This window comes from Python bivittatus, unplaced genomic scaffold (genome assembly GCF_059951505.1).
Source record: "Python bivittatus isolate LINGU-HERP-01145 unplaced genomic scaffold, Pbiv_v1 ctg000480_np1212, whole genome shotgun sequence".
Taxonomy (NCBI): domain Eukaryota; kingdom Metazoa; phylum Chordata; class Lepidosauria; order Squamata; family Pythonidae; genus Python; species Python bivittatus.
In genome coordinates this window covers 86319023-86346152 of record NW_028277075.1, presented here as the reverse complement: position 1 = coordinate 86346152, position 27130 = coordinate 86319023, and the positions used below count along the sequence as shown (strand labels likewise).

At 37.2% G+C, this 27130-nt stretch overlaps 1 protein-coding gene and 1 long non-coding RNA gene across 3 annotated transcripts in view; one reads left to right on the top strand and one right to left on the bottom strand.

Annotated features, from left to right (window-relative positions):
* The window catches only part of LOC112542335 (uncharacterized), a 9218-nt gene extending 8698 nt beyond the window's left edge, over nt 1-520 (bottom strand). Inside the window, exon 1 of the long non-coding RNA XR_015797188.1 lies at nt 2-520. This is a non-coding gene — a long non-coding RNA (uncharacterized LOC112542335). The remainder of the gene's footprint in view (nt 1) is intronic.
* On the top strand, nt 520-27130 carry INSIG2 (insulin induced gene 2). 2 transcript variants are annotated; one of them, XM_007421893.4, is made up of 6 exons: nt 520-641; nt 20340-20626; nt 22017-22141; nt 23297-23463; nt 24564-24663; nt 25699-27130. In XM_007421893.4, exons 2-6 carry the CDS (start codon nt 20383-20385, stop codon nt 25738-25740), a joined length of 678 nt encoding a protein of 225 aa, XP_007421955.1. In that variant the 5' UTR covers nt 520-641; nt 20340-20382; the 3' UTR covers nt 25741-27130. The 2 variants fall into 2 exon arrangements, with proteins under 2 accessions (XP_007421955.1, XP_007421956.1); XM_007421894.4 differs by lacking the exon at nt 520-641 and adding an exon at nt 8058-8173.

Sequence of the window (27130 nt, the reverse complement as noted above, 5' to 3'; positions counted from 1 at the left end):
CCCCCAAAACTGCAGGGAATTGTCCAGGCAGTCGCCAGGAGTCCACATTGACTCGAAGGCATCAATCAATCAATCAAATCAATAAATATAACCTATGCAAACGAAAGTTCCATAATTTTTAAGTGGGAAGGGATCCTGAAAGAAAAGAAGTTTAAGAAACACTGCTGTACAGGAATGTTATGGTTGTATACTGTAATGCTAGATGATGCCGTGCCGCACTATTCACAGTATTTTTCTTGCATTCCCTTCTTGCCTTCCGCCCCGCTCATGCCTCATTTTTAAAGCAGGACAAAGAAGGAGAGTTTGTTTCCGTGGCCGAAAAAAGGTCGCTTTCTTGCTAAAGGAAATTGCAAAGGGAGAAGAAAAAGGCTCCCCACGCCACCCATAAAGAAGGCTTGTTCTCCCTCCCAATTCCGCGCCTCTGCGACCGCCAACCCCAACCGCTGCTGTCCGCGCGCACACGCGCGCGCTTCGGCGCCCAGTCCAGGATACTTTTCCTTCCCTGCAGCCTCCGCGCCGGGGCGGAAGCGGTTTCATCTTGACTCAGTACCAGCGCCGGCAAAGCGAGCTGCTGCCGGGTTAGAGGATGCGCGGAAGGCGGAGACTAGCCGGCCGGGGAGGGCGAAGATGGCGGAGAAAGAGTGAGTAGACCCGGCGCCTGGGGCCGCCCGGGATGGGATGTTGGTGGGAATGGGATGCAACGGGAAAAGGAAAGGAGAGGTGGCAAAAGGCGCGCAGGGGAAAGGGCGCGGCAGAAGTCGGGGAAGCGCCCGGTAGGCTTGGTGCCACCCGGGGAGGTAGCAGCTGGGATGGGAGAGAGCTCGGGGACGGGCAGGGGGTCCGCTCTACATGGAAGCGGCGCGTTTACCGCGGCTCCTCTTCCTTGGGAAGGGACTCCTGCGAGGTGCGTGCCAAAGGAGGAGGAGGAGGCCGGGGAGAGCTAAGCCCGCTCGAGCAGACAGGGCGGCGTCATCCCTGAGGGTGAATTGTCGTGGCCTTACCGAAGTTGTCGGTAGCGCTGTCCGGAGCGTGCCTTGTGCTTTTTCCCCCAAGGGAGTTCAGGCGAGGATTTTGCCCTGGGAACGCTTCTCGGTGCCTGATCGCTTGAAGGCCCGGAGCGGAGGGCCTAAGCGATATTGTCTTATGTTTTTCACCCTTCTGCGTTTTTCCAGAAGGAAGTCCATTAAAGAGGGCGAGACCATAGTCCGACTGCCTTTTCTCACGTGGACCTCACTAAGGCACAAACCTGCCCCACTTTTCTTTCTCTTGGGTCCCCAAAATGTCACCTTTATCTCAGGTGTGGAATAGTCTTAAATTGCTCTTCACTGTACTGGTTTTAGTCTTTTCCTCCTTACACTAGCACCATTCCTGGGCAGCCTCAAGGCGTATAAAATCTGTTAGGTTTTGTCGCCTATTCCCTTGGAGTTAAGTCAGGTGACTGTGCTGACTTGAAACTGCATAGAGGAAGGATAGAGCTCAGGAATGGGAACAGCAGTTTCCACCCCTGTGTAATTTTATGCCTGGTCATGGATAGGTGGAGAAAGGCCTGGTAAATGCTAGGATCAGTCTCTGTAAACAACCCTGGGGTGCCTCATATTCTATGTAACAAGACAGAATGATTTCTTAAGTTTGTATTTCACTTTTACTTTGAAGAGTTTAAGGTGCTTTATTCCATTGTTTCAATGTCTTGGAGTGGATTTAGGAGAGTTGAGGTTCAGAACTGCAGGAGAAAGGAAAAAGGCTGCTATCAGGATTTCATTTATGTGATATTGGATTTCACAATAACTACTATTCCATGTTGACTTAAGTGCTAGACCATCTACTGAAGACTGCCCTTTCCATTATAATTAGACGTTTTTGCAAGGCACTAGGTCATAAAAGGAATTGGTGGGTATAATGGTAATTGCTTTCTTTAATTATTCAGAAGTTTTGTTTGTATCTAAAATTGTTTTTGTGGCTTTTTGAAGTAAAAAAAAAAATTCTGCCTTTCCAAAATAAGTTTTCTTTTCCCACCCCACATATTCATTTAAAGGGTTTTTTTTTTCATACATACACATTAGGCCTGTGCCAAAAATCTCAAATAGATTGTGTTTCTTTGCCCAGGCACTTCACTTCAGTGGAAATTTATTTATTTATATTTATATTTCAGATTTAGTCACCGCCCATAATATATGCAAACATGAACAGAAAACTGTCAAAGCCTTTAAAATAGCTTCTTCCCCACTGCAGTTTCACTGCAGGGCTTATAGCATGGCTGTGCTTCATTTTATAGAAATGTCTGATCCTTTGTCAAAGGCTTAAAACAAAATGATCCTTTCAGCCATTGCTAAACTTTGAACATACTTGCAATAGAAATTTTTACCTATTTAATTCAGACAAATAGAGGGATGGGAAGGAAAAAAGAACAAGTTTGTCTTTATTATTCTAATAGATTAAGAAAAGTAGCAGTAATAGATCTGTTTCTCGGTTGGTTTACAATAGCACCCTTTCTTTGCTCATAATTACAGGTGTGTCTAGATCAGGTTTTTAAGTCCTAGATCAGGTCCATAGTCTGCCTCATTTATAGCATTTTATTGTGTTCCAGATATTATCCTCTTCCACCTGTAACCCTTCTATATTTTATCACCAATTATTTGGCCTTCTTACTTAACAGATGAAATGGCTGAAAAGAGAAAAACTGTAACTCCTTTTGACTAGTAGCACTCAGAACTCTCTTTTGGCTCTTATGCATTTAAAAGCAAGCCCTATTAAATAGTTGTTGGGACAGAACTCCAGCTAGATATGTAATTGAAACTGCCTTAGGATAACCTATCTATACTTTCTAGAACTCACTGAGTTGGATGTTACCACTAGTTTTCTATTTCATCATATTACAAACATGGTAATTTAATGAATCCCCTATAGATGGCTGGATGCTTATATAATAGTTCTGCTCTGCATTCTGCTTTTAACTTACAGGTAGTCCTCACTTACCAGCCACTCATTCAGCAACTGTTCAAAGTTACTATAGTGCTGAAAAATAAATTTAAAACCACTTATGGCCTTTGCAGCGTTCCTCAGTCACGTGATCGCCATTACAGTCAGTACGCATTGTCCTGTGCCTGATCTGTGTGTTTTTCTTTTTTTCCCCCCTTGCAGAGCAGAGAGATTGGAGAGGAAGGGGTTACAAGAGAGGGAGCTGTTTGCTCTTCTACATTTTGAAAGCAATGCTATCACGCCAGCAGTGGGAAAGCATCAGGCAAAGCAGAGATTGCCTACAGAAATTGCTTGCTTCCCCCTCCCCCCTCACAGAGTGGAAAGATTGGAGAGGAAGAGATTTCCAGAGAGTACTGTAAACTGTTTGCATAGCACACCCATGGCTCCCAGCCCCAGGCTGCAGGTGGGATTGCATTGCTTTTGATGTGCACACACAGGAAGTAAGCACTCAAGCATTCCAAATGATGGGGGAATAGTTAGGAAGCAAACAAAGGCCAAAGGTGTGAAACCAAGTAGTCTTGTTTCTTTCCAGCCAGAAAGCACAGTCACGGTCACATGATTTCCCACTTAGCAACTGCTTCACTTAGCGGTGGAGTTGCCAGTCCCAGTTAGGGTTGTTAAGTGAGGACTACCTGTATTATATAGTCAGTGGCAGTTTAAGCAGGTTCTCTGAATTTCCAGCACCAGGCAGACGAAAGCCAATGTCTGTGGAGCAGAATAAACCATCCTACAGCAACTACAAATGTTAAGAAATGAAATTAAAGCATTTGAACTCTGTTTATTAGCCTCATTCACACATTAAACTAAACGTTCAAACAAATCATGGTTGTAATGTAAGTCACAATTAGCTGGGTTCATGCAGCATCCTGAGCTATATAGTATAGAATGCAAAACTGAATTGGTAACTTCGTGCTGTATACCTAATAAAAGTGTGTGTGGGGGGGGGGGAATTATGGGTTAGTGTAGTGTATGCACTTAGCCTAGAATATCATATGTATTGATAAATAAATGTCCCTTCTGTTTACCTTTTTTTGTATAGGAAATTAGTTTTTTATCATTTTTGATATGATTGTAACTCATGCTACATTTGAACATGCAATGTTCAGCATTGCAAAGTAAACCTTTGTTCTAAACTTTTAAAACTTTCTTTAGGACACTAGTTACATAAATATTTTTACAAGAGAGCTTTAAGTAGTTACATCAACCCAGCAGAATTCTTCACTGTCTTTGTGCAGTCAACCCAGCTTTGTGTATGAATGCATTGCACAAGAGCAGCAAATTAATGCTTATATGTATTAGCTAATGAACTTTTGGCATAGTGTCAGGAATTTCTTTAGCCCTGTCAAAGTGACATATGGATTTTAATTACTGGGTACTTTGCAGTGTTGTTTCTGAATGACTGAAGTTGATATTACAGTGTTTTTCTGTGAATAGGATAAAGATCAAATTTATACTGGAAATTATACAGAAAATAATCTTTCATAACATTTTACACAAATATTACTTTCATTTATCAAATCTAACATATTTGAATAATGCTGTTGTACCCTACTAAAATAATCAGCTAGGATTATTGTAAACCGAAAAGAGTCATTTCACGGGATGGGCGTTGACAAATTTAATAAATAAATAAATTATTCCTTTCTATGGGAGTGAGTCACAATTGAAATAATTAATTTATCACATGGTGAATACCTGGAATTTAAAGTCCCAGTACTTTGTTTTGTTTTTGCATAAAATATTTTATAAGCCCATAACTATTACAAGCTGACTGCAAAAGGAATATCTATTATAATGAAAGTAAAAATAAATGCTACACCCAGATTTGAGGGTTGCCAGTTCCCACACTGGATCTTAAGTTAAGAACTTAACTTTTCAAGTTCAATTAATTTTACAAGCCATTTTTTTAAAACTAAAAATATAATCAGTTCTACAAACACAACGATTCTGAACATGGACATGGATCAATATTAACATAATAACTGCACTACAGAAAACATATAAAGAACACTCCATATAAAGAGAATCCATCTCTACATGTGAAAAGCAAAAATGACAAATAACAATTTTCAGCAAGGCATAACATTTCTAGAGATGCAACTGAAATGAACTAATGGAAAGTTACAAGGTGAATTTTGTCAGGCCAAGATGTCTTCTTTTTGAAGGCTTCCGGTGGGGAATTTTGGCAGGCTGATGCTCTCTGAAGGAGCAGAGAGACATCACTGTGTAGAACACTGGCTTGAAAGCAGATTCTGGCTGGCACAATCTCTGGATCAAAGGGAGATTGTGAGATAATCCATGTGTGCTCCGGATGGTGGCTCCTTGTGAGTAAATTGCAGAAACAGAAGTCTTTGCAATCAGCTCAGAGTTTGAGCTGCTGGGAGTCCCAGGATTCCATCTACACTCCTAACTGTAGTGGAGCCTATATGGATATTAAGCCCTGCCTTCATTTCTTAATCACTTTGGGAAGTAATTAATCTACTGATATAGAGAGATTTCCTCTGCAGCAAAGACTCCTTACAGTGAATTAAACCTTCTTTCTGGATTACAAAACAACAAGAAAGAGAGACTTTGATTTAAAGATTCAAGAATCCTTTGCAAAAAGCTTAATAAAGAGAAGATCTAAGAAAGTGTTAAAATGGATAAGGGACAGTCTTTTTTTCTATTTTTTAAAATTTTTATCATCCTTTTTATGAAAATGCTTTGACAAAAGTACATAAATCAACACTAAGCCAGTTAAAGAGACCAGATCTTTGTTGGAATGCTTGATGTTTATTGTTAAAGAGTGCATTTAATTGGTGAACTCTACATAACAAACAATAAGCTAATGAACCAGACTGTGACATTTAGTTGCCATGGAGATGTGATGTGTATTGTGGCTTGAAGTTATGGAGAGCTGCTAAACAAAAGTGTTAAAACTACAGAAAGATAAAGAGGAAACAAAAAAGGAGAGGCTTGATTTTTCCTCTTGCTTGCTGGAAACACTTTCACTTTTGGATTATAATATACAATGGCAGCTACTAGAAAAATGACAAGAGAGGGCAGGAGGGGCTTGCTAAGGCAACTTGCAGACAAAATAATTACACTAGATATGATTCAGAAATTATTTGAACAGATGGGAAATAGGACACTTTTCAAAAAAGGATAGATGAAAGATTTGTAAAGTTGAGAGAAGGGATGAAAGAAGATATTAAAACGATAGACAGTTCTATAAGGCAAGTATCTGGAGAGGTAAAACAAATCAATAATAAAGTGGAAATTTTAGAGAGTAAGAGAAGTTCAAGGAAGAGAGTTGGAAAAGGTAACTGGATAATCTGGCTTTATTGGAGTTGAGAGAGAAAGAGTTTTGTTTGAGATTCAGAGCTGTTCCAGAGGTTTCAGATGAAGATGTTAATGAATGGATTATTAAAGTCTTGGCAAATTTTTTGCACTGGGAGAAGGAAGATATGGAGACAGAATTTGATAGGGTCTGTAGAATAAATTCCAGATTTGCCAGAACAAAAAATGTCTCAAAGGATATTTTAGTACATTTTGTTAGAAAGAAGACAAGGGATCTAGTCCTGCAGCAGCATTTTAATGCAAATTGAAAATGGACAATACAGATACAATTGTTTTGAAAGAAATTCCTATTAGAATTTTACATAAAAGAATATGCCTTCTTGGCTGAAAAATTAAAACAGAAAAAATCCCATTTCAATGAGATAAATTGGAAGGTGTGATTTTTCTTTTTAACCAGCAGAGATTTAGACTGAATTCTGTTCAGAAGCCAAGAGAATTTTTAGAAAGATACAAAGGAGAATTGCAGGAGATACAAATGGAGTTTTCAGAGGAAACTGCAGAAAAATCACAACAGATATAACAGGAATTGAAAAAAGGTGATACGAATTAGGTGCTATAGGTATGGACTTTTCTAAATTTTTGGCCTGAGTATGGATTACAAATGTTTAACATGGAATATAAACAGAGCAAATGCTCCTTAAAAGAGAAAAAAAAAATTATTTGAAAAAATTAAAACAAGGCATTGTTTGCCTACAAGAGATTCATATAAAAAATAAAAATAAAAGAGTTATAAATCTTTGGGTGAACAATTTACTTCATCAGATATTAAAAAGGAAAATGGAGTTGTTTTGTGTATTAATCTGAAACCAGAACTTGTATTGACTGATGAACTTGGTAGATTTGTTGGGGTAGAAGTTGAGAATTTATGCCCCAAATGATGATAAAGCAATATTTTCCAAACAACTTATGGAGAGATTAATAGACTTTTCTTATGAAAGCTGGTGTTTGATGGGGGATTGGAATTGAGTGATCTCCCCACAATTGGACAGGACTTCTAAGAAAGATGCTAAAATTACTCAAGGTAAATTACCAAAAGTTTTTTTTTTTTTAATTTGATGGTCAATTTAGGGTTGGTCGATATATGGAGACACAAAAATGGCATTTCAAGATATAGGTAGTCCTTGCTTAATGAACAAGATAGGGTCCGGAGGTTACCTGATACAACATAATTCTGAACTTAAGAGGAAAAGGCAAGAGAAAAGACAAAATATTTTAGATAAGATAAAAAGAACAGAAGAAGAATTAAAGAATTCACAAGGAATATAAGTATCTCTCAACAAATTAAGATTTTATAGCAACAGCTATCCATGTTAACAATAAGAGAAATGGAAATAAAACAATTATGCAAAACAAAGACATTTTGAATTTGTGAACAAACCAGGGAAATGGCTTATAAATTGCAAAGAGAAAAGAAAATGATATTGAAATTACAAGAGGGAGATACTGTATTTACGGATAATGTGGCTATACAAAAAACATTTTATCAATATTATTCTAATTTGTATGAAGGACATGATATTCCATTGGAGAAAATAGATGATTATCTCAGAAAGCAAAACCTACCAAGGATTACAGAAGAACAAAGACAAATTATGAATGGACCTATAATAATACGGGAAGTTTCAGAATCGATTAAGAAGAGTGAATCAGGAAAGGCGCCTGGATTATTGAGTCTGTATTACAAGTATTTTGAGGATGAACTTCTACAACCTCTACAAAACGTGATGAATTCTATTTTACAGAGAAAAGGATGCCAGAGACTTGGAAAAAGGCCAAGATAACATTAATACCTAAGGAGGGACAAGATTTGACCCTATAGCAAGAAACTATAGACCAGTATCATTATTGAACAATGATTGTAAGTTGTTTACAACAATTTTAGCTGAAAGACTGAAAATAATTCTGTAAGAATTTATGCATAAGGATCAATGTGGGTTTTTACATAAAAGATACTTAAAGGATAATGTTAGAACTGTGTTGGATATTTTGGAATATTTGGAACATAGTGAAAAACAAGCTGCATTTTAGATGCAGACAAGGCTTTTGACAATTGGAACTGGATTTTTTTGTTTAAAGTTTTGGAAGACATGCATTTTGGAGAGAATTTTATAAAATGGGTGAAATTGATTTATACTTTACAGATGGCACAAATAATTGTTAATGGAGATTTAACCAAACTGTGAGATACAAAAAGGAACAAGACAAGGTTGCCCACTCTCCCCTCTTCTGTTTATTTTAGTTCTTGAAATATTGAATAGAGACATAAGACAAAATTAGAGGATTGTGGGCATAAAATTTTTTAAAAAGAGACATATAAGTTAAGAGCTTTTACAGACAATTTACTGTTGGTTCTGGAAGACCCTCTAAAGGGAATTGAATTATTAATAGGTAAATTAAAAGAATTTGGTGCATTAGCAGGCTCTAAGATTAACAAATACTTGGGTATTACTGTGTCAAATATGAATTGTTTGTTATTTCAAAAAAATTATATTAAGACACAGAATGAAGTTAAAAAAGACAAGTTGGGACAAAGTGCGATTGTCAGTGTTGGGGAGAATTTCTGTGATTAAGATGAATGTTTTACCTAGAATGTTATTTTTGTTTCAGACAGTACCTGTTTTGACAACTGATGTACTGTTTAAACAATGGCAGAAGGATATATCTAAATCTGTATGGCAAGGGGAAAAAATCCTGAGTTAAAAATAAGGTATTACAACATGCAAAGGAAAGAGGAGGATTGGGTCTACCAGATTTGAAGTTATACTTTGCTGCCTATTGTTTAGCTTGGATGAAAGAATGGGTGTTGCTGAGAAATAGAAAGCTATTGGAATTAGAAGAACACAATTTGAGATTTGGGTGGCATGGATATCTATGGTATGACAAAGCTAAGGTTAATGTAGATTTTAAAAATCATGTCAAGTAGATAATTTTGAGAGTATGGAATAAATACAAATCTAGGTTGTGCCTGAAAACACCTTTATGGATCTCAGCACAAGAAACATTTTATAGACAAGAAATGATAAGTAAACATAGATGGTTAACTTACTGTGATATACTAGAATTTTCTCAAGGGGATTGTAAAATAAAATTAAGAGGAAATTTGATAACAGAAGGATATATTCGTCAATAGTTTTCCTATGTACAATTATCAGAAAGTTTTAAAGTAGATGAAAGATTTTATCATTTTGAACAATGTAGGACTGAGTTATGTCTCAATTATTGAGACATAATTAAGAATTATGTACAAATGATGACCATGTTTTAGGTAAAATATACAAGTTTTGTTGAAATTTGAGACAAAAGACAAACAAGTGAATGAATATGATAAAATAGGCTAAAAATTTGGTTACAGTATAAAAATGGATCAATGGGAAAATATGTGGTTGAAAGGATAAAATTTACATTATGTTCTAGTCTTAAAAATAATTTTTATAAAATGATGTACCATTGGTATTTATCACCAGAGAAATTGACTAGAATGTATAAAGGTACTTTGAATTTATGCTGGAAATGTGAACAACATGAAGGGGCATTTTATCATGTATGGTGGACATGTAAAAAAGCCAAAAAAAATTGGATACAAATACATACACTAATTCAGAAGATCTTAGAGACTAATGTACAATTGAAACCAGGGGCTTTTCTTTTGAGATTAATGACAGATAGCTAGAAAAAAGTCATGGAACTTTGTTTTTAATATGATAACTGCAGCGAGATTACTATATGCTCAAAAGTAGAAAGGTTCAACACTACTCATAATAGAGGAATGGTTAGTGAAGATGATGGAACTTGCAGAGATGGCTAAATTGACTTCCTTGATTAGAGAAAAGACAATATTTACATTTATGGCTGACTGGAAACCCCTTACAGGCTTTTTGCATGAACAGAAAAAAACACACTTATGATTTGTGGTTTTGATGGTTAGAAAAAAAAATTAGATAATAGAAAAAAGTGAGCTTTTTTTTTTTGTAACCATAGAGTAAGAGATAACTTTGTAATTATACTTAACATTTGCTGCAGAGATTGGAAGCTTTTGTTTCTTTTTATCTTTCTTTTTTCTGCAGCTTTGTCCTTTTTTTCTCTCTTTTTCTTTCTTTTCTTTATTTTAGTGTTTGTTAGTTTTTATCTTTTTAAAACTTTTAATAAAATTTATATAAAAAAATATGTCTTCTGTTTGAAATGCTAAAAGTGGTAGGAATGGGGTCAATCAGCACAAGTGAGTAGGGAGATCTCTTGATGACAACTCATTTAAGTTTCAAGTTTGTGAAGTTCAGATTCCAGCCTTAGTAACTTACATAATGGATTATCCCTTTCCTCAACACTCTACCTATTTTAGTTGCCTCACTAATTCCATTGGAGTATTAAGTTCTGTGTCAACTCTTAGATGGTCAGTAGAGATCATATCCATGTTTTCTTTTGTATCCCACTGTCTGGAAGGAGCACATAGTAATTTAAATGTTAACTGAGGAGAAGATGCTGCGTTTAAAAGCAATTAAAGATTTTCAACACTACTGTGTGAAGCCTGGTAAATTAGTTTGAAGGTTTGAAACTGAGAAATAGAGATACTATCTAAGGCCATATCCAGAGGCCCATTCCTGTCTGGGACACTGGTGTTAAGGGTGCTCAGAAAAAGTATAAGATAATTGTATTTTAGAGCATACACCCTACAGTGGAATAAATGTATGGGTACACATGAATGTTCCAAAAATCAGGAATAGCAGAATGCAAGAACTATACCCAGAAGAGGTATAGTCACTAGAGTGGTCTTAACTTGTTAGTGCTGTGCATATCTTGGTACTAAAGAAACAAATAATGCCTGGTAAGAGTTTAGCATGGAATGATGCTTTGATTGATTAGTAGATACAGATGCTAAGCTCTTGGCACTGTACTATCATATAGCTCTGACATTCATTTGACTAATATGATTAGAATAACTCTTCTTCCTTCTTTATTCTAATCCTATTAGTCAAATAAAAAATATAAGTGATGCAATTGGCTAACATTATGGAAAGAATTTGGCTTTCCTTACTGTTCTTGTCACTGTGGTAGCAGTACCTGGTCAACATTGGCTGAATTAAAAAAAAAAAAACTAAGCATGCTTGAACCTCATTAGTATTTGCATGAGAAGCCACGAGGAAATCCCTGGGCTTTAGGGATTGGGGAATTAAAAAGAAAATTCCTAGAAGTGGCAGAACACTTCTGTATTGCCCCAAAAATGTCATGGATATCTCCATGTAATCATCAGGAATCCAACTTGGTTCAAAAGACACTTTTGTTTTCTTATCTATTTATTCTTATAGACAGGCATTAACCTCAGAATCTGCTTTCTTAATAAAGAAAAGTTTGAATACATTGTATAACAGTATTTAACTGTTGTTTACTAAATGTAAAAGTTTAAAGTACCATTGTTGATTTCTAAGCTAGTTTTTACAAAGTTAGCAACCGGAATATAAAGTTTGGTTATAGTAGTCTTAAATTACTATTAGTAAATGTAATCCCAAAAGCCGGTTTGGTGTGTGGTTAAGGCACCAGGCTAGTAACTGGATGTAGAGAGTATATAGAATGAACTGACAGATAGAAGGAATATCTGTTATCAAGGCAACAAACAGATAAATGTGCCTTAAGCTCATACGAAGAGTAAAATTTATGAAAACATCTCAGATAGGCACCCCCCTAATTCCCAAGAAGATAGAAGAGGGAGGAGGGGAAGCACATTTAGACCTATACGATTTTGTTAATATAGCCATTCTAATAAAAGTAGTTTTAGATCGGTGTGGTGTTTGTTTCTTTATCTGGTCTACCCTGTACATAGGGAGACTATGAGTTCTAGTTCTGCCTTAGGCATGAAGCCAGCTGGGTGACCTTGGGCCAGCCACACACTGTCAGCCCTAGGAAGCAGGCAAGGGCAAACCACTTCCAAAAATCTTCCCAAGAAAGGAGTCAATGCTGGCTCAAAGACACATACACAAAAGTAATCCCACCTTCTCCAGTCTGGTGTTCCCTTTGGGCTGGATTTCATTTCACAAAATCCCAAGCTACAGCTAGGAATTTGGAGACTTGAAGTCTAATAAATCTGGAGGACACCAAATGGGAAAATGTATTCTACTGGGTCAAAGAACACAATGGAAATCCATTTAAAATAATCATTTGCCACTGTAAAGGTCTCAGAACCTTTTTTTCTTTTGAGCCCACGCAAGTTTTAACAGTCATCCCAGTATGTTTTGAAGATAATAGCAGATGTCTTTCTTTTCATGGGTTTGTGCTATCTGTGTAAACCAAGGGAGGTAGTTGTAGCAATAATAGGAAGGTGTTGTTCCAGCCACTTAAAACTCTTTCAGCATACTTTGACTATTGCAGCATACCAATAGAGTTCTCTGAGCTTGATTCTTTTCTTCCAAATGTTTCATCAGGTAACATCATCAGTGCTAGAATAGGATGGGGTTTGCTCTCTGTTTATATACTGTGGCATGCCCTGCCAGTGCTGGTGGGGTTGGGGGTTTTGTTTTGTTCCTCTGGTAGTTCCTTGATTAGAATATTGTTTACTGCTTGATTGTGTGCCTGGTGGTAATCTCTGCTTATCTGGGTGATGATTGCTTGTGAGGAGATGTTCTGGTCTTTTGTTTTCTATTGTCTCTTGAATAGTGTGTAGATGCTGTTTATCTCTGTGTGTCTGTTGATTGCTGCCTTGTCTGAATACCAAGCTTCCAAGAATTCCCTTGCATTTTTGGATTTAGCTTGGTCTAAAATGCTGACAGTTTCCCAGTTAAAACTATGGTTAAGTCTGTCCATGTATTGTGAGATTAAGGAGTTTTCATTGTGTCTTCTGACTGCTAGTTAGTGTTCATGAATGCGCTCTGCCAGCCTTCTGCCTGTCTGTCCTACATAGTGTTTGTTACAGTCCCTACACTGTATGTTGTAGATGATTCCTGTTTTTTCTTCTTGTGCTACTGGGTCTTTTGGTTTACTTAAGATATTTTGGAGGGCTTTAGTTGGTTTGTGTGCTTACGGAGATGCCACATGGTTGTAATAGTCTGTTGATGGGTTCTGAGATGTTTCTGATGTATGGCAGTGTGATCCTTTTCATAGCTTGTGTTGGTTGTGTTGTAGTAGGTTGAGTGGTCAGGCACTTTTTGATAAAATTGCGTGGATATCCATTTTGTTCAAAGAAGTTGTATAGGTGGTCTGTTTCCTTTTTCTGATGTTCTGGGTTGCTGCAATGTGTTTGTGCTCGCTTGAATAATGTTCTTACAGAGCTCCTCTTGTGGGAGGCTGGGTTGTTACTCTGGTACTGGAGTATTTGATTGGTGTGGGTTGTCTTCTGATAAACTTGGGTTTCTAATTTCCTGTTGTGTCCTCTGCTGATGAGGATATCCAGGAAGGGTAGCGTGTTGTTGTTTTCTTCCTCTCTGGTGAATTTTATTCCTTTGAAGATGTTGTTGATGGTTTCACGTGTCTTCTCTAGTTGTTCCTTTTTTCTTATGACAGAGGTGTCATCTACATATCAGATCCATACTTTAGGTTGTATGTGTGGAAGTGCTATAGCTTCTAGGCGTTGCATTACAATCTCTGCTGTGAGTCCTGACAGTGGTGACCCCATGGGTGTGCCTCTGATTTGTTGGTATATTTGTCCACCAAACTGAAAATAGGTAGTGAGGCAGAGGTTGATGAGGTCCATGATTCTGGGTATTTCGATTTGGGTGTATTTGGTTAGGTTGGGTGTGTTGTGTAGTACTGCTGATATGGATTCTTTTGCTAGTTCTGGGTTTATGGATGTAGAGTGCTGTGACATCAAATGAGACCATAATTTCATCTTCATCTATGTGTACATCTTTGATTTTCTGGAGGCATTATAGGGAGGAGTTGATAGAATATTCGCTCTTCTCTGTGAGATATCCAAGCTTTTTTGTCAGTTCTTTCGCTATGTTGTATGTTGGAGCCAATGGTAAAAATACAGTTGGTTGGAGCGGTATGTCAGGTTTGTGTACTTTTGGTCGTCCATAGAAGCGTGGGAGGATGGGTCCACTGCTTTTCATCCGCCACTGTACTTCCTTTGTGCTCTGGCCTTTCTTGTTAGGTCGTTAAGGGTTCTCTTGATTAGGTTGTCTAGTTTCTGTATTGGGTTGGTGTTAACTGGGATGTAGGTTTCTTTGTCCTCTAATAACTTTTTGGCTTTTTGCAGGTATTGTGATTTATCCATAATAACTGTGGTTCGGCCTTTGTCTGCTGGGAGGATACTGCAGCATAGAATGTTACAGTGACAAATTAAAGTAAAACTAAGTTTCATTGTCTTTCCTGCATTGCACTCCTTCAATTTATGAGAAGGACAGAAATGCTTTGTTTGATTTTGGGAAATGTCTAGAAATATGTTTTTGATGAAACCAGGGCATTTTTTTCAGTGTCTATTATGGAATAAAAAGATTACAACATTCAGATTTCTGCACTCTGTATCTTGTGATATACGTTATATAGATCTAGTGTAATTTTGATTTTCATGCTATTTTAGAATTCTTTCTAATTACAAAAGGCTATAGACTGAAATCACAGTTGTCTCTCCTCCAGAGCTTTCCTTTTTTCTTTCTAACTGAAGAATAGAAGCTGAAATAACACACAGCTGCAGCAGATTCTTATCTCAGAGCTCACCTATAAGACAAGCTTGAATTAACAGCCTATCCACTGCAAATAAATGTTCTCAAAAGAAAGCTACAGCAGTCTATTGCCATTCAGGACTTCAGATTCCTTCAATTCTATCTCTGCCTTACAGATGCACACATTTATTTCATGATATATCCTTCAAATAAATATTATTTCTCCAATCAGGCTGAAAAACTAATTAGAGGTGCACAGGTTATGTATGTATGTGTCTCCCACACCCTATCCCAAGCATTCTTAAATCAGAACAGTAGATTAGATCTTAAACAGCTAAAACTTTCTTGGAAATTTTTAAAAAGATTCTAAATTTCAGTCGTTTATTTTATCTGCTTCGTTTCTGCTTTGTAATCTTCAGCCTTGAGCATACAATATCTACTTTTCTTTTGAACTCCTAAGATTTGAAAAATAGTTGTTCATTTGCGTATTTCTGTATTTCTGCAGTCTCTTTTTTCCTGTCTGTGTCTACTGTGGCCTTCCTAACTAACTGATCAAAAACTCCAAAATTCTTGCAGCAATATTTTCCATGTAGCTGATCTTCCCTAAAAGCCACAGAAATTGTGTTGACAATTGGATTATTTTTTCAGTACCTGTTTTCAGTTAAGGAAACATAATGCCTATATCCCACAGAAATTTAGCAGGGCAACACCTCCCCCCTCCCAGGAACCCCAGTTATATAAAGTTGCACCAGTTTAGCCAGTATACTTGATTTATTCAGGTATGTGCAATGAAGACTATATGAACTTCCTTTCAGTATGGGTAAAAATCATCTTTGAAATATATAAATGCAGCTTGTAAAAACTTACATCAATGTAATTGGTAGGGACAACAAGCTTGTTTGTTTTTTATTTTGCTCATTTGGTAGATTAGGCGCAGAATCTTAAGTTAGCAGCCATGTTCAGTATCTGCAGATAGGTCAGCGTATTGTGAACATCTGCTGAATGGAAGGTAATATTGTATAAGAGAAATTTACAGATGGCTGCTGCTACATCTCTTCTACTTGCTCATGAATAAGAACTATCAAAAAATGTAAATGATAGGCAGATTCAGAATATATAAAACATTATAGTTTTTTTTTTTTAATGTTCCAGATGACTAAACTGCCAGTCAAAATACTTGTTATACATGACTGTGACACTGAATCTATGTAGAGCAGGAATTTTGATTGACAGGTTGGAAAAAGAAGTGGCTTGGAGGGGAATTCTGTCATTCAGTTCCAGGAGGTTATAGGAAAAACGATTAAGATACTGGAATTTTGTTTATTGTTTGGCTTATGATAGGGCTATTGTAGAAGCATGTCTCATCATTTGATTGTTTGGATACCATTTTTTTCACATATTTGTATATTTTATCCTCCATTTTCCACACCAGGTTTGCAATTTATGTGGCTGGGTTTTTATTGATCTGGGAATTACTTTAATTGCCTGTGGTCTGGCCATCATTAGGGTTGATTTTGCTAATTATATGTTCATAAAGGACCCCATAGTAAATCTCCATTTATAATTTTCATTACATTTCAGCATTCAATTGAGTATTTTTATGTTTATCTCTAAAACTTGTTGGCTGCACTATAGTAAAAGTTCTCAGTATAATATACAGTAACAATTCAAAATATAGAAAAAACAAACTGAAAGATCAGCTAAAAGTGGTAAAGGGTCAGGCTGCATTCACAGAAATTATTTGTTTTAACCATTGTTTGCTGAGTAAACCATAGTTGGCTGGAGTCATGCAACCATAAAACTAACAGTAGTTATTGAGTTCAGAGAAACTACATTTTGGGTTACCAACTTATGTGGGTCAGAGTTCCAGAAAAAAAGCTAGCTATATAATACCATAATGGAAAATGAAGACCTAAGAAAATAAATAGGTTCTTTCCCAGTGTTGACCAGGTAGCATATATGAAAAGAATATTTGTGGAGAGAATTCCATTAAAGTAGGCTACTGCTGTGAAGTCTTGCTCCCAAGTAGCCATCTGCCAGTCCTTAGCTTATGAGCATACTTGGAGCAGGCCTCCAGCGATGTCCTCAAAACCTACTTTTGTGCCAGAATTGTGATCGTGTTCCTGATTTGGAGGAAGTCTCTCAATCTCTCTCTCTCTGTGTATCTCTCTCTGTCTTTTTCTGTCTGCTTCTTTTCCATTCCTTTTCCAACTCACTGATAGCATTTGGTGACCAGTAGTGACAGATTTCTCAATCAGCAAATCTCTGGGGCCAGTTAATCAGTGAATAAGTCTCATCATAATCCTTTTCTGCCAGCAGATCTTTTGAATTTGGATTGCATTATTAATCATAATCTTAAGGAGTATCATCACATTGGATATTGAGTTACATTTTGTAATAGTGTAGAAAATACTGACTTTTTAAAATCATATTATCATTCCACATAGCATGGACGAGAAATCTTGCTGTTCAGCTTGAGTGAGTAAACCTTAACTTAAATGTATTTGTAAATGCTGCACAAAATGTTGGATTTTTATGGTAAAAAAATCAGGGGAAAAGGAAAATAAAAATATATTGAGAATCTACATTTTAATGTTTGGCCTACATGGTATTATTAATTATTAATATATTTTTATTCTGCTTCCCATATAATCACGTATCACAGTGGCATAGAATAAAATTAATTAAAACAATATTAAAATAACCCTATTCATTAAAAAGATGAAGGGGAAGAAAATAGCCATACATTTATGGAAGGCCTGAGTGAATAGAGAAGTTTTAAAGGTCCACTAAAAGGCCTAATAATATGAGCCTCTTGAATATCAAGAGAACATTCTAGAGTGCTGGCACTACCAAAATAGCATTTATATTAGTTTGCTGGCAGGTTATCTGGTTATTGGCTTTGTTAGAAGACCAAGAGTTATCTTTATTCCATTACCAGGTATGTAAGAACACCTTGTTAACTTCTGTTAGAACTGGAAACCAAGCAGCTCCCTTTGGTCTCTAAATCATTTTAAAAATGATTGTTAACATTTTTTGTCCCTGACAATGCAGTTGTAAGCCATTTTATTGTTTCTCCAATTACTTTGACTCAGTTTCTAATCAGTTCAGCAACATGTAGTCTTTAATAAATTATTGCCAAGACAGTTTGTGCAAGTTCTGAAGGCTGTCTTCAAATCTAGTCTAAAAAGAACTGAATTTAAATTTCACCCATTCTTTTTTTCTGTACTTAATATTTAGGAATGTATCTGTGTGTGATCAGTTGCATCTTTCACCAAAGGAGAGTAACATGGCATGATTCTGACTGAACACAAGTTAAAACCACTGTTAGGGCCTACCTTGTAGCGATAAGGGCGGCAAAATGTCAATATTTCTCCACCCTGTTGCATGTGCAGATGGCTGCCTGGCAGCCTTGTTTCAGGTGGCCTGTCCTCCTGGGAGGGGATAGCTCAAAGGTTTACCTACAAGGTCATGCTAAGGAATTGGCAAGGCATCTGATGGATAAAGTTGATCAGATTTACACTACTTTGGACCCTGGTCTTGTAGCAGGTTCTATGGAAGTTATTGGGGCGAGGTCTTACTTGGTTACTTGGGAGAAATTTGATCCTGTTGGATCTGAGGAAGTGGACAGGGTTCTGACAGCTATTAGGTCAGCCACCTCTGTTCCTCTTGGTTGGCTAAGGCCTCCTGGAAGGTGACCTGTAGTTGGGTTTTGGCAGTGGTTAATTCCTCTTTGAAAGAGGGGGTGGTTCTACTGTCTCTAAGGAGATATTTCCTCAAGAGGCCATTGCTGGACCCAACAGTGCTGCACAATTTTTGTCCAGTTTCTTACTTTCCCTTTTTGGGGAAGGTGGTCGAGAAGGTGGTTGTGCAGCAGCTTCAAAGAACTCTGGAAGAATCCAGACCCCTTTCAGTCAGGGTTCAGGCCCAGGTATGGGACTGAGATGGCATTCATCACACTTTTGGATGATCTGTTGTAGGAGTGGGATGGGGTGGTGCAACCATCCTTCCTCTTCTTGACTTCTCAGCAGTTTTTGGTGCCATCAATCATGATATCCTTCTGGACTGGCTTTGGGAGTTAGGGGTAGGTGGCACTGTGTTGTACTAGTTCTCCTCCTTCCTATGGGCCCGGGTCCAGTTGGTGTTGATAGGGGAGGAGAGGTCCAGCCCATACCCTCTGTTATGTGAGATGCTGCAGGGCTTGGTGCTCTCTCCTCTCCTGTTTAACATCTACATGAAGCTGCTAGATGAGGTCATCTGTCAGTTAAGGTTAAGGGTGAGGTACCATCAGTATGCAGATGATACCCAGTTATACATTTCCACCCAGGGCCGTCCAAGTGATGTCATGGAGGTCCTGTCTTGGTGTCTAGAGGCTGTGGGAGTCTGGATAGGGAATAGTAGGGTCAACCCTAGTAAGATAGAATGGCTTTGGGTTTTAGGATCCCCTGGTTTTGGGGACCTTCCATCTCTGCTCTGCCCCAGACAGATCCTATTTGGGGTCCTCTGGGTGGCAGCTGTGGCCAGGAGGGCCTCTGCACAACTTTCTGTTATGTGCCAATTGTACCCATTCCTGGACCAGGAGGCCCTGTTGAAAGTCATCCACACCTTAATCACCTCTAGATTGGATTACTGCAACACGCTTTTCATGGGGCTGCCTTTGAAGAGTATTTGGAAGCTTCAGCTGGTGCAAAATGCAGTGGCACAAGCATTCGGCATGAGTGATACCTCCGCTCCACAAGCTGCATTGGCTACCAGTATGCTTCTGGGTACAATTCAATGTGCTGGTGGTTACCTTTAAAGCCCTTCATGGCTTGAGGCTAGGTTAATTATGGGACCATCTCTCCCCAGGGGAGTCTCTAACTGTCCTGTTAGACTCAGGAGGAGAGGCATGCTCCGGATTCCATCTGTGACAGAGGGTCACCTGTTGGGACCCAGGAGGAAAGCCTTTTCTGCTGTGGTGCCCGCCCTTTGGAGCACCATCCCCCCAGAAAGCAGACTTGCCCAGAGCCTACTACTGCTCTTTCTTTGTAACAAGCTTCAATGCAGACAACCTTATTCTGTTCTTTTTGTGCTGTTCTAGGTGCTCAGTTGTTCTTTGTTTTAATTCCTCTTGTTTTTTAGTTAGAGGGCTTTGTTCTTTCTGAGGAGGAGGCAGAGGAGAGGGTGCCTGGTTTGGGAACGAAAACGTAGCAGTATTGGCCGGCCTGAGTAGGTTTGTTCTGTAAAATAGGCAGTGCTTGATGGTATGTAAATATTGCAACTGATAGATAGGGCCTCTGAGAAGAACTTCCATACTGTTGTTTTTTATATATAGTCCATGATATATCCATGTGTGGATGTGAATAAATGAATATCTGTCCTGTAATTGTTTTGTCTTTTTTGAACAGGCTCTGAATTAAAAGAAATAGGATTATTTCAGCTTTCTTTGTCCTTCTCTAGCTTCAAGTCTCTGTTCTGAATATTGTTGGAAGCACATGAGGCCATGGCAGATGTTGATGTTCAGCCATCCATACCGAAAAGGTGTGGTCCATACATTTCTTCTGTCACCAGCCACAGCTTGAACCTGGTCCTTCGTGGGATAGTCTTGTTCCTAATTGGAGTTTTTCTTGCATTAATATTAAACTTGCTTCAGATACAAAGAAATGTCACCTTATTTCCACCTGATGTGATTACAAGCTTCTTTTCTTCAGCTTGGTGGGTACCCCTTGGATGCGGCACTGCATCAGGTATGTCAGAATAATGATGCTAAAAGGACAACAAGAAAAATGTTGTTAGCTTAATCCAGGCCATCAAGAACTTCAGACCTGTGGTCAGAATCCATATTTTCTGCCCCCCAACCCCCCCTTCAGCCTCAAATTTATTTATGTTCCATGCCAGGTTAAGGGAAATGTGAAGTTTCTGTATACTTCTAGTATTGGCAGATAGCTCATTTGGAACCCACCAATTCCATCTTTTTTCTTACCGGGCAAAATCAGTTAAAGAGGAAAAGATGGAATTGTACGATGCTATTTATTGGTAGCACTACTAGTTCTCATCTGGAAGCAGCCTGGATAGTATATCCCTTCTCACTCCCTCTCAAAAAAGAAAAGAAAGCAGTATTTAATACTTTGATGAATTCACTTGATATGTAACATCTTTTTAACACCAGAAATCTCTTGGTAATAAAAGATTACTTGGTAAAAAGATTTACCAAAAAATTTCTTGGTAATAAAAGATTTTAAAAAATGAGAATATTTCTCTGAGATTAATTTACCAATTATTTGTCAAACAGATTTTTGCTTGCTAAAAGTGTTTTCCAAAGGTAGATATTTGATGTTAAGTAAATACTTTCCTTTTTGCTCCCTTTTCATGAAGTTAATGCACTATAGATTTCAAAGACTAACTTGAAAGGAATTTTCTGTGAAATCTGGCTGAATCATTTCTCACATGGGTAAACTTGGAAAAAAATATTATAGTTAGGGATTTGGATCTCTAAAATACCTGTATGTCATAGTTCTTTTTTTTTTTTTAGTTCCTTTTTCCTGGAGTGAATCTGAGATTCTTAAATATGCTATGCTGGCTAGGCTTAATTTTTATTTTTCCCCCTAAATTTTGTAATTCTAAAGCAAGGATTCCCAGTTGTGTGTACATTTTCATCATCATCAAGCTACTATTTGCAGTAGTTCTTCATTAGGTGTTTTCAAAATATATTGTTCCAGAAAAACACTAAAAGTCAGGAATGCTGTTTCTCCTCCAGATCTTACAATTGCAAGAGTGATCCAGTGGTTTTCTAGAAATTAATTGTCTCAGATGGAAGCAGTTTGTGGTATTCCAAAACACTTATACACAAGCTACTTCTCATTCAGAGGAGTAACTTCTGGAAATGGCATGATCTGAGTGATTTGGAGGAGAAACGGAATGGTAGGTTTTCCGTGTCCCTTCTCTTCATCCCTTAAAGAGTTTTAAAGGATTTCTGAATCAGGTTGCCACGCCAAATGACTTGCCTGTGTCATTTATTCTCACTGAACTCAGTAAAATTTACTTCACAGGTTGCGCTTTAAAAGGACTTAAACATATCAACTGTCAAAAAAGCTATTATACAGTAGATACCTTGTTAGCTGTGTTTGTATTTTACAGCTGTAATTGGGTTATTGTACCCCTGCATGGATAGACATCTGGGAGAACCTCATAAATTTAAGAGGGAATGGTCCAGTGTGATGAGATGCGTAGCAGTCTTTGTTGGCATAAATCATGCCAGTGCTGTATCCTTTTCTACAGTAATGAAGTTGGCAATAACATATAAACTTCAAGCAGATCAAAAAATAAAACTGAGCTGCCCTCTAATTTCACTGAGGTTGAATACAAGGAACATTTTTCCATATGGTAATAAATTTATTACTATATTTATATTAGAGGAAGACCATTTTTTCCCTAACATGAGTACCTGAATTAGGAAGATACTGTTGGAAACAAATGAGTGGGATGGAGGTACAGATGGGTACAGATATTGTTTCTGAAAAGCATGGTTGCCTTTGAAGATTAGCCATAGCTAATACATATGTGTATATATACAAAATGAACATGTACTCACATATACAGATGTACTCTGTGCACACATTTTTGAGGAAGGGGTCTCAAGAATTGGTTTCAGCTAGAATTGGCAAACCTAGGGTAAAAAAAATGAGGAAATATTGTTGTTAAAATCAGGATTATCTTCCTTTTGGGTAATTACAGCCATTACCCTCCCCGTATTAATTCAGTAGTATACCACTATTTAAAATAGCTATGGTCTCAGATAATGAAAATAATGAAGATCCATGTTGCCTGATAGCCATTGATACACTTTTCCTTTTAAGATCTTCCCACGCTAGTAGCTATCATTATATAATAGAAAATTATTAGTTGGAAAATTAATAGAAAAAAGAAATTCTTTTTTTTACCTGTGCCACTTTCAAAGCAACACTTCCTTAAAAATTCTGAATAAGCACAGTAAAAATACAACACAGTCTAAGATACATTGGTCATAAAATAACCAGAAACAATAACATAAGATTTAAATTCTGAAGAAGCATGAATTTATACCCACAGAAGGCATAAAAGTGGAGTGAGGTTGGTATCCAGAGGAACTTAGTTTTTCAAAACAACCACTAAATGTGGATAATTGCATGCTCACTTAAAAAAAATAATTTAAAAAATTGGACTTTTGACATCATTGGACCAGTCTTGAAAATGCTGTGAATGTTGGGCTGGGCAGGGGTAATATTTAGCCTTGGCTTTTGGAGAGTTGATAAGTAGGAAAATCAGAGATTTGGGTTTCTTTTAGCTTAAAGAGCTGACTGTCTCTTTAAGGATAAAACAAAAAACAGAATTGGTTTGCTGCCAGTCTTCTCAAAACAATCCTTAAACAGTCATAACAGAAAGTGGATTTTGCCAACAACTTTCAGTTGTCTCTCACACTTGCTGCACTTTCAGTTGGGCTCTGGTGGACTTTTGATAGATCTCGAAGTGGTTTTGGACTTGGAATAGGAATTGCATTTTTAGCCACCTTGGTGAGTCAGCTTCTGGTCTACAATGGAGTTTATCAGTAAGTATTTTATACATATTAAATTTATATTAATTTAATTTGGATATTAAAGGCAGTATCAGGGTTGTAATTTAAAAATGCTTTGCCTTATTACAGGAATAACAACATAAAAAATTCATTGGAGTGAATGTGACTCAAGTTGACACATTACATTTGTGGCAGGGAGAAGTTGATTGTTTTGTTTATTGCCTTTGCAATTACATGCCTTGAAGTTTGGGGATGAAATTACTTCTGCAATTAAATGCTAATAATTATGCTTCCCAGAACCAAGGTTGCAAGTAAAGCTCAGGTTTGCCTTGGAAGCTATAGGCAGGCCCACCCATACTGCCACTGCTTCTCCTCCCTATCAGCAATGTGAAGATTATTTGCAATATACTTCCAATTCTCCAGTTTCATAGAGCTCAGAACAAGGAACAAAAATAATTGTGTGCCACCATTCCCTCCTCCCCCCCCCACCTTGGCGAGGCTGCTACTGGTACCGCGTTTAAAAAAAGAACACACACACACAAAAGGTTAATTAAATGAATTGCTTACATCCATCCATCCTCATCCATATTCCTACTTCATGTTGCATGCATTATCTGGTGGTATGCTAAATAAATAAAATCCCAGCTGTTCAGAGGGGGGCGCTTAAAAGCAATCAAGCTGCCTCTTCCTATTAAAAGATTTGATGCTGAAGAGCTAGCGTAAAACAAATGGGGAAGAGAATTGTCCACAAGCTACATAGAGCCATACTTTTAAAGTAATTTTATGGTAGTTTCAAATACATCACAGCTGAAACAGAAATAAATCCATTTTAGCACTCTGCTTTTATACTGGACTGTCCCCAGTTTTCTATAAATACTCTGAATTGGCCCATTTAAATTATTTTATAATTTCTGGCCAAGGTGATAGTTAGGAAACTGTGTGCATGAAGGAGTTCTGCTCTTTTTAACTCTTTTTAATTTAATCAGTAACAATGATCCTACAGCTAGCATCCATAACACTCCGGGTCCTAGCAGCCTTCAGGCTTTTTACTGTATTTTCAAAATCAAAATCACGCTTCAGGCAAGGTGCCATTGTGATGCTAACTGATTAAAAAAAAAATTCTCTCTTCCCAGATATACATCTCCCGACTTCCTTTATGTCCGTTCCTGGTTGCCCTGTATATTCTTTGCTGGTGGAATAACTATGGGAAACATTGGCAGACAGCTAGCAATGGTAAGCTAGTAGTTCAGTATTCTGTTTGTTTGCAGTATACTTGTAAGTAGTTCAGTGTTCTTTTTTGTCCTTGACTTTTTTTCCCTTTTCCTTATAATGGATGTCAGTATTATTTTGTTTGTTTTAAACAGTTCTTTGTTTTTGGTTCTTACTTGCTTATGATTTTAATGGATTAACTATTTTTTAAAAAATGACAATTCTTGTGAGTCAAAAATATTATAAATACTTTTTAATAAATTTAAAAAGTAGTTGCAGGAGAATTCAGCCTTACATTTTTAATTTATGTAAGTATAAATAACATTTCTAGAAATACCTAGCCTGATTTTCCTTTGTTCATGCAAACATAAACTTTTTTTTTCCTTTTAAAACTTATTGTTTATAAAAAATGTAACTGGCTTTTTCATCATTATAAAGCAATATCAAAATGGATGGGTTCATTCTTTAAAAAATCTTACACCAGGAACTGATGTTAAATTTTGAAATACATGTTGTCTCTATGTGTGTATGTGTGTGTGTGTTATTGAAATCTCTTTTTTTTTTTTTTACTGTTTTTACTGTTTTTAAAGTAAATTGGCTTAACGGACAGGAGACGCACAATTAAGCAGTGAAGGCTATAGACATCTAGAGAGGCTGTTTTGTTTTGCTTTTTAAATTTCCAGGGCTGATCCCAGTCCATCCATCTCTCCTCTTTTTCATTTATGGTTTTCTTCTTTCCAAAGTTTTATTTCTATCATCAACCATTTTGTACTATTTTTAGACATTATAGGATCTGAAATCCTTGCTGATCTCCTTCAAAGATCTAGTGGTTGATCCCTGCCTACCTCTGCCCGTTCCAGTAATCCAAATTGCACTTGGTTTGCATACTACATTTTCAAGCAGCAATTCCAAGGATTAATGGGGTAAAATGAGTCCCTGGGGAAAAGAAAACTCGTTTGTTGAATCTACCCATTTCTTTGCTCTGCTCTTTCTCAATTGTACATTTTTATTTATTTGCACAGATCAGATACTTATGCCTAACTTCTGTTTGTTTTATAGTATGAATGTAAAGTTATTGCGGAAAAGTCTCATCAAGACTAAAAGAGCAAAAATAATTTTCTCACAGAAGGATGAATAGCAGACCGAGAAGAGCACACAGTAGAGAGTACTTGATTATACAATTGCCAAAAAACAATCTCCCTCTCTTGTTTCTTCTTCTCTTGTCCCTTTTGTGTCTCTGGCCTGGTCCACTTGTGAAGGCACTATTTACTGCAATCTGTGATTGCTGCATCTCTAGGTCACTTAAAAATCCTGGCATCTTGGGAATGTGATCTGTGTGAAACTGTGCTTCAGTGCAACATGTTGGAGAAAGTATTGGCTTCTGAGTAGGATCCTTGGTTTTCTAAAGTAAGCTAGGCTTGCCATATACCGTCCCTTTCTTTCCATAAGGTTCCCGTGCCAAACCAAGCTTACAACAAAACGAAATGCCACCCTCTTCTGGCTGCATTACTTTTTACTTATTTTGGCCAATTTTGAGAGATGTGGTATTCTTAGAGTGTTGCTATTTTATTATACCTCAAGTCAGAGGGATAAATGGCCCAAAAAGACACTGATGAAATTAACATCAAAAGTATAATCAGTGCTGTGACTCCTCTTAGTAAAAAGGTAAATAAATCTACAGAACAGCTGCACATTAGGTGAACATGAATTTTCAATTTTGTGTCAAGAGTTGATGGCATAGTTGGATGTAAATGCACTATTTGCAATACAGATGGGTAATATTGCTACTGCACTCTCAACGTCTATGCCTGTAGTGTGATGAGCATGGGACCACTCTGTAAATAGGTACACCCTGTTGTAGGACTCTTCATCCCATAGTAGCAGCAATACAGCTATTGAGATGTGATTCACACTAAATGGTAATACTGGGGCTATCCATAAATAAGACATTTACAGTTAATAGTTTAGTTCTGGAAACAGAAAAATCCAACTTACTTTTTAAGTTTGATAAGATGAACTTCAGTGTACTAGTTGCAAGTACCACTCTCACTTTGTACAATAAAATGTGGATAGCTGCTTGCAATCTGATCATCGGATCTGTAAATGTTCCTTTACAGAGGTCCCAGTGAAATGAATTTATGTTATTGCTTTTCTAGAAATGTCATGTGACAAAGTGAATTTTAACAAAAGAGAGGCACAGCAGAAGACATTATTATGGTACTGCCTCAGTAGAGCTGATCCTTGAGTCTGGTAAATGGGAGAAAGGAAAAATAAACTCTCTGACAATAAAAGTTTTAAATCATTCAATTTAATTTCTTCTATAATCTGTGTAAAGAAATCTGTGTAAAGTGAGAAGCTGCTGATGCTTTTTAAAAAATTATATGCAGTGCAAGTTTTAAAAAGTACTCTGCAGTCCCTCAAAGAGGCTGATGTTGGTCCAAAGAAAAATATGTATGAGTGTGTGTGTATATTAAAAATATATATAATTTTA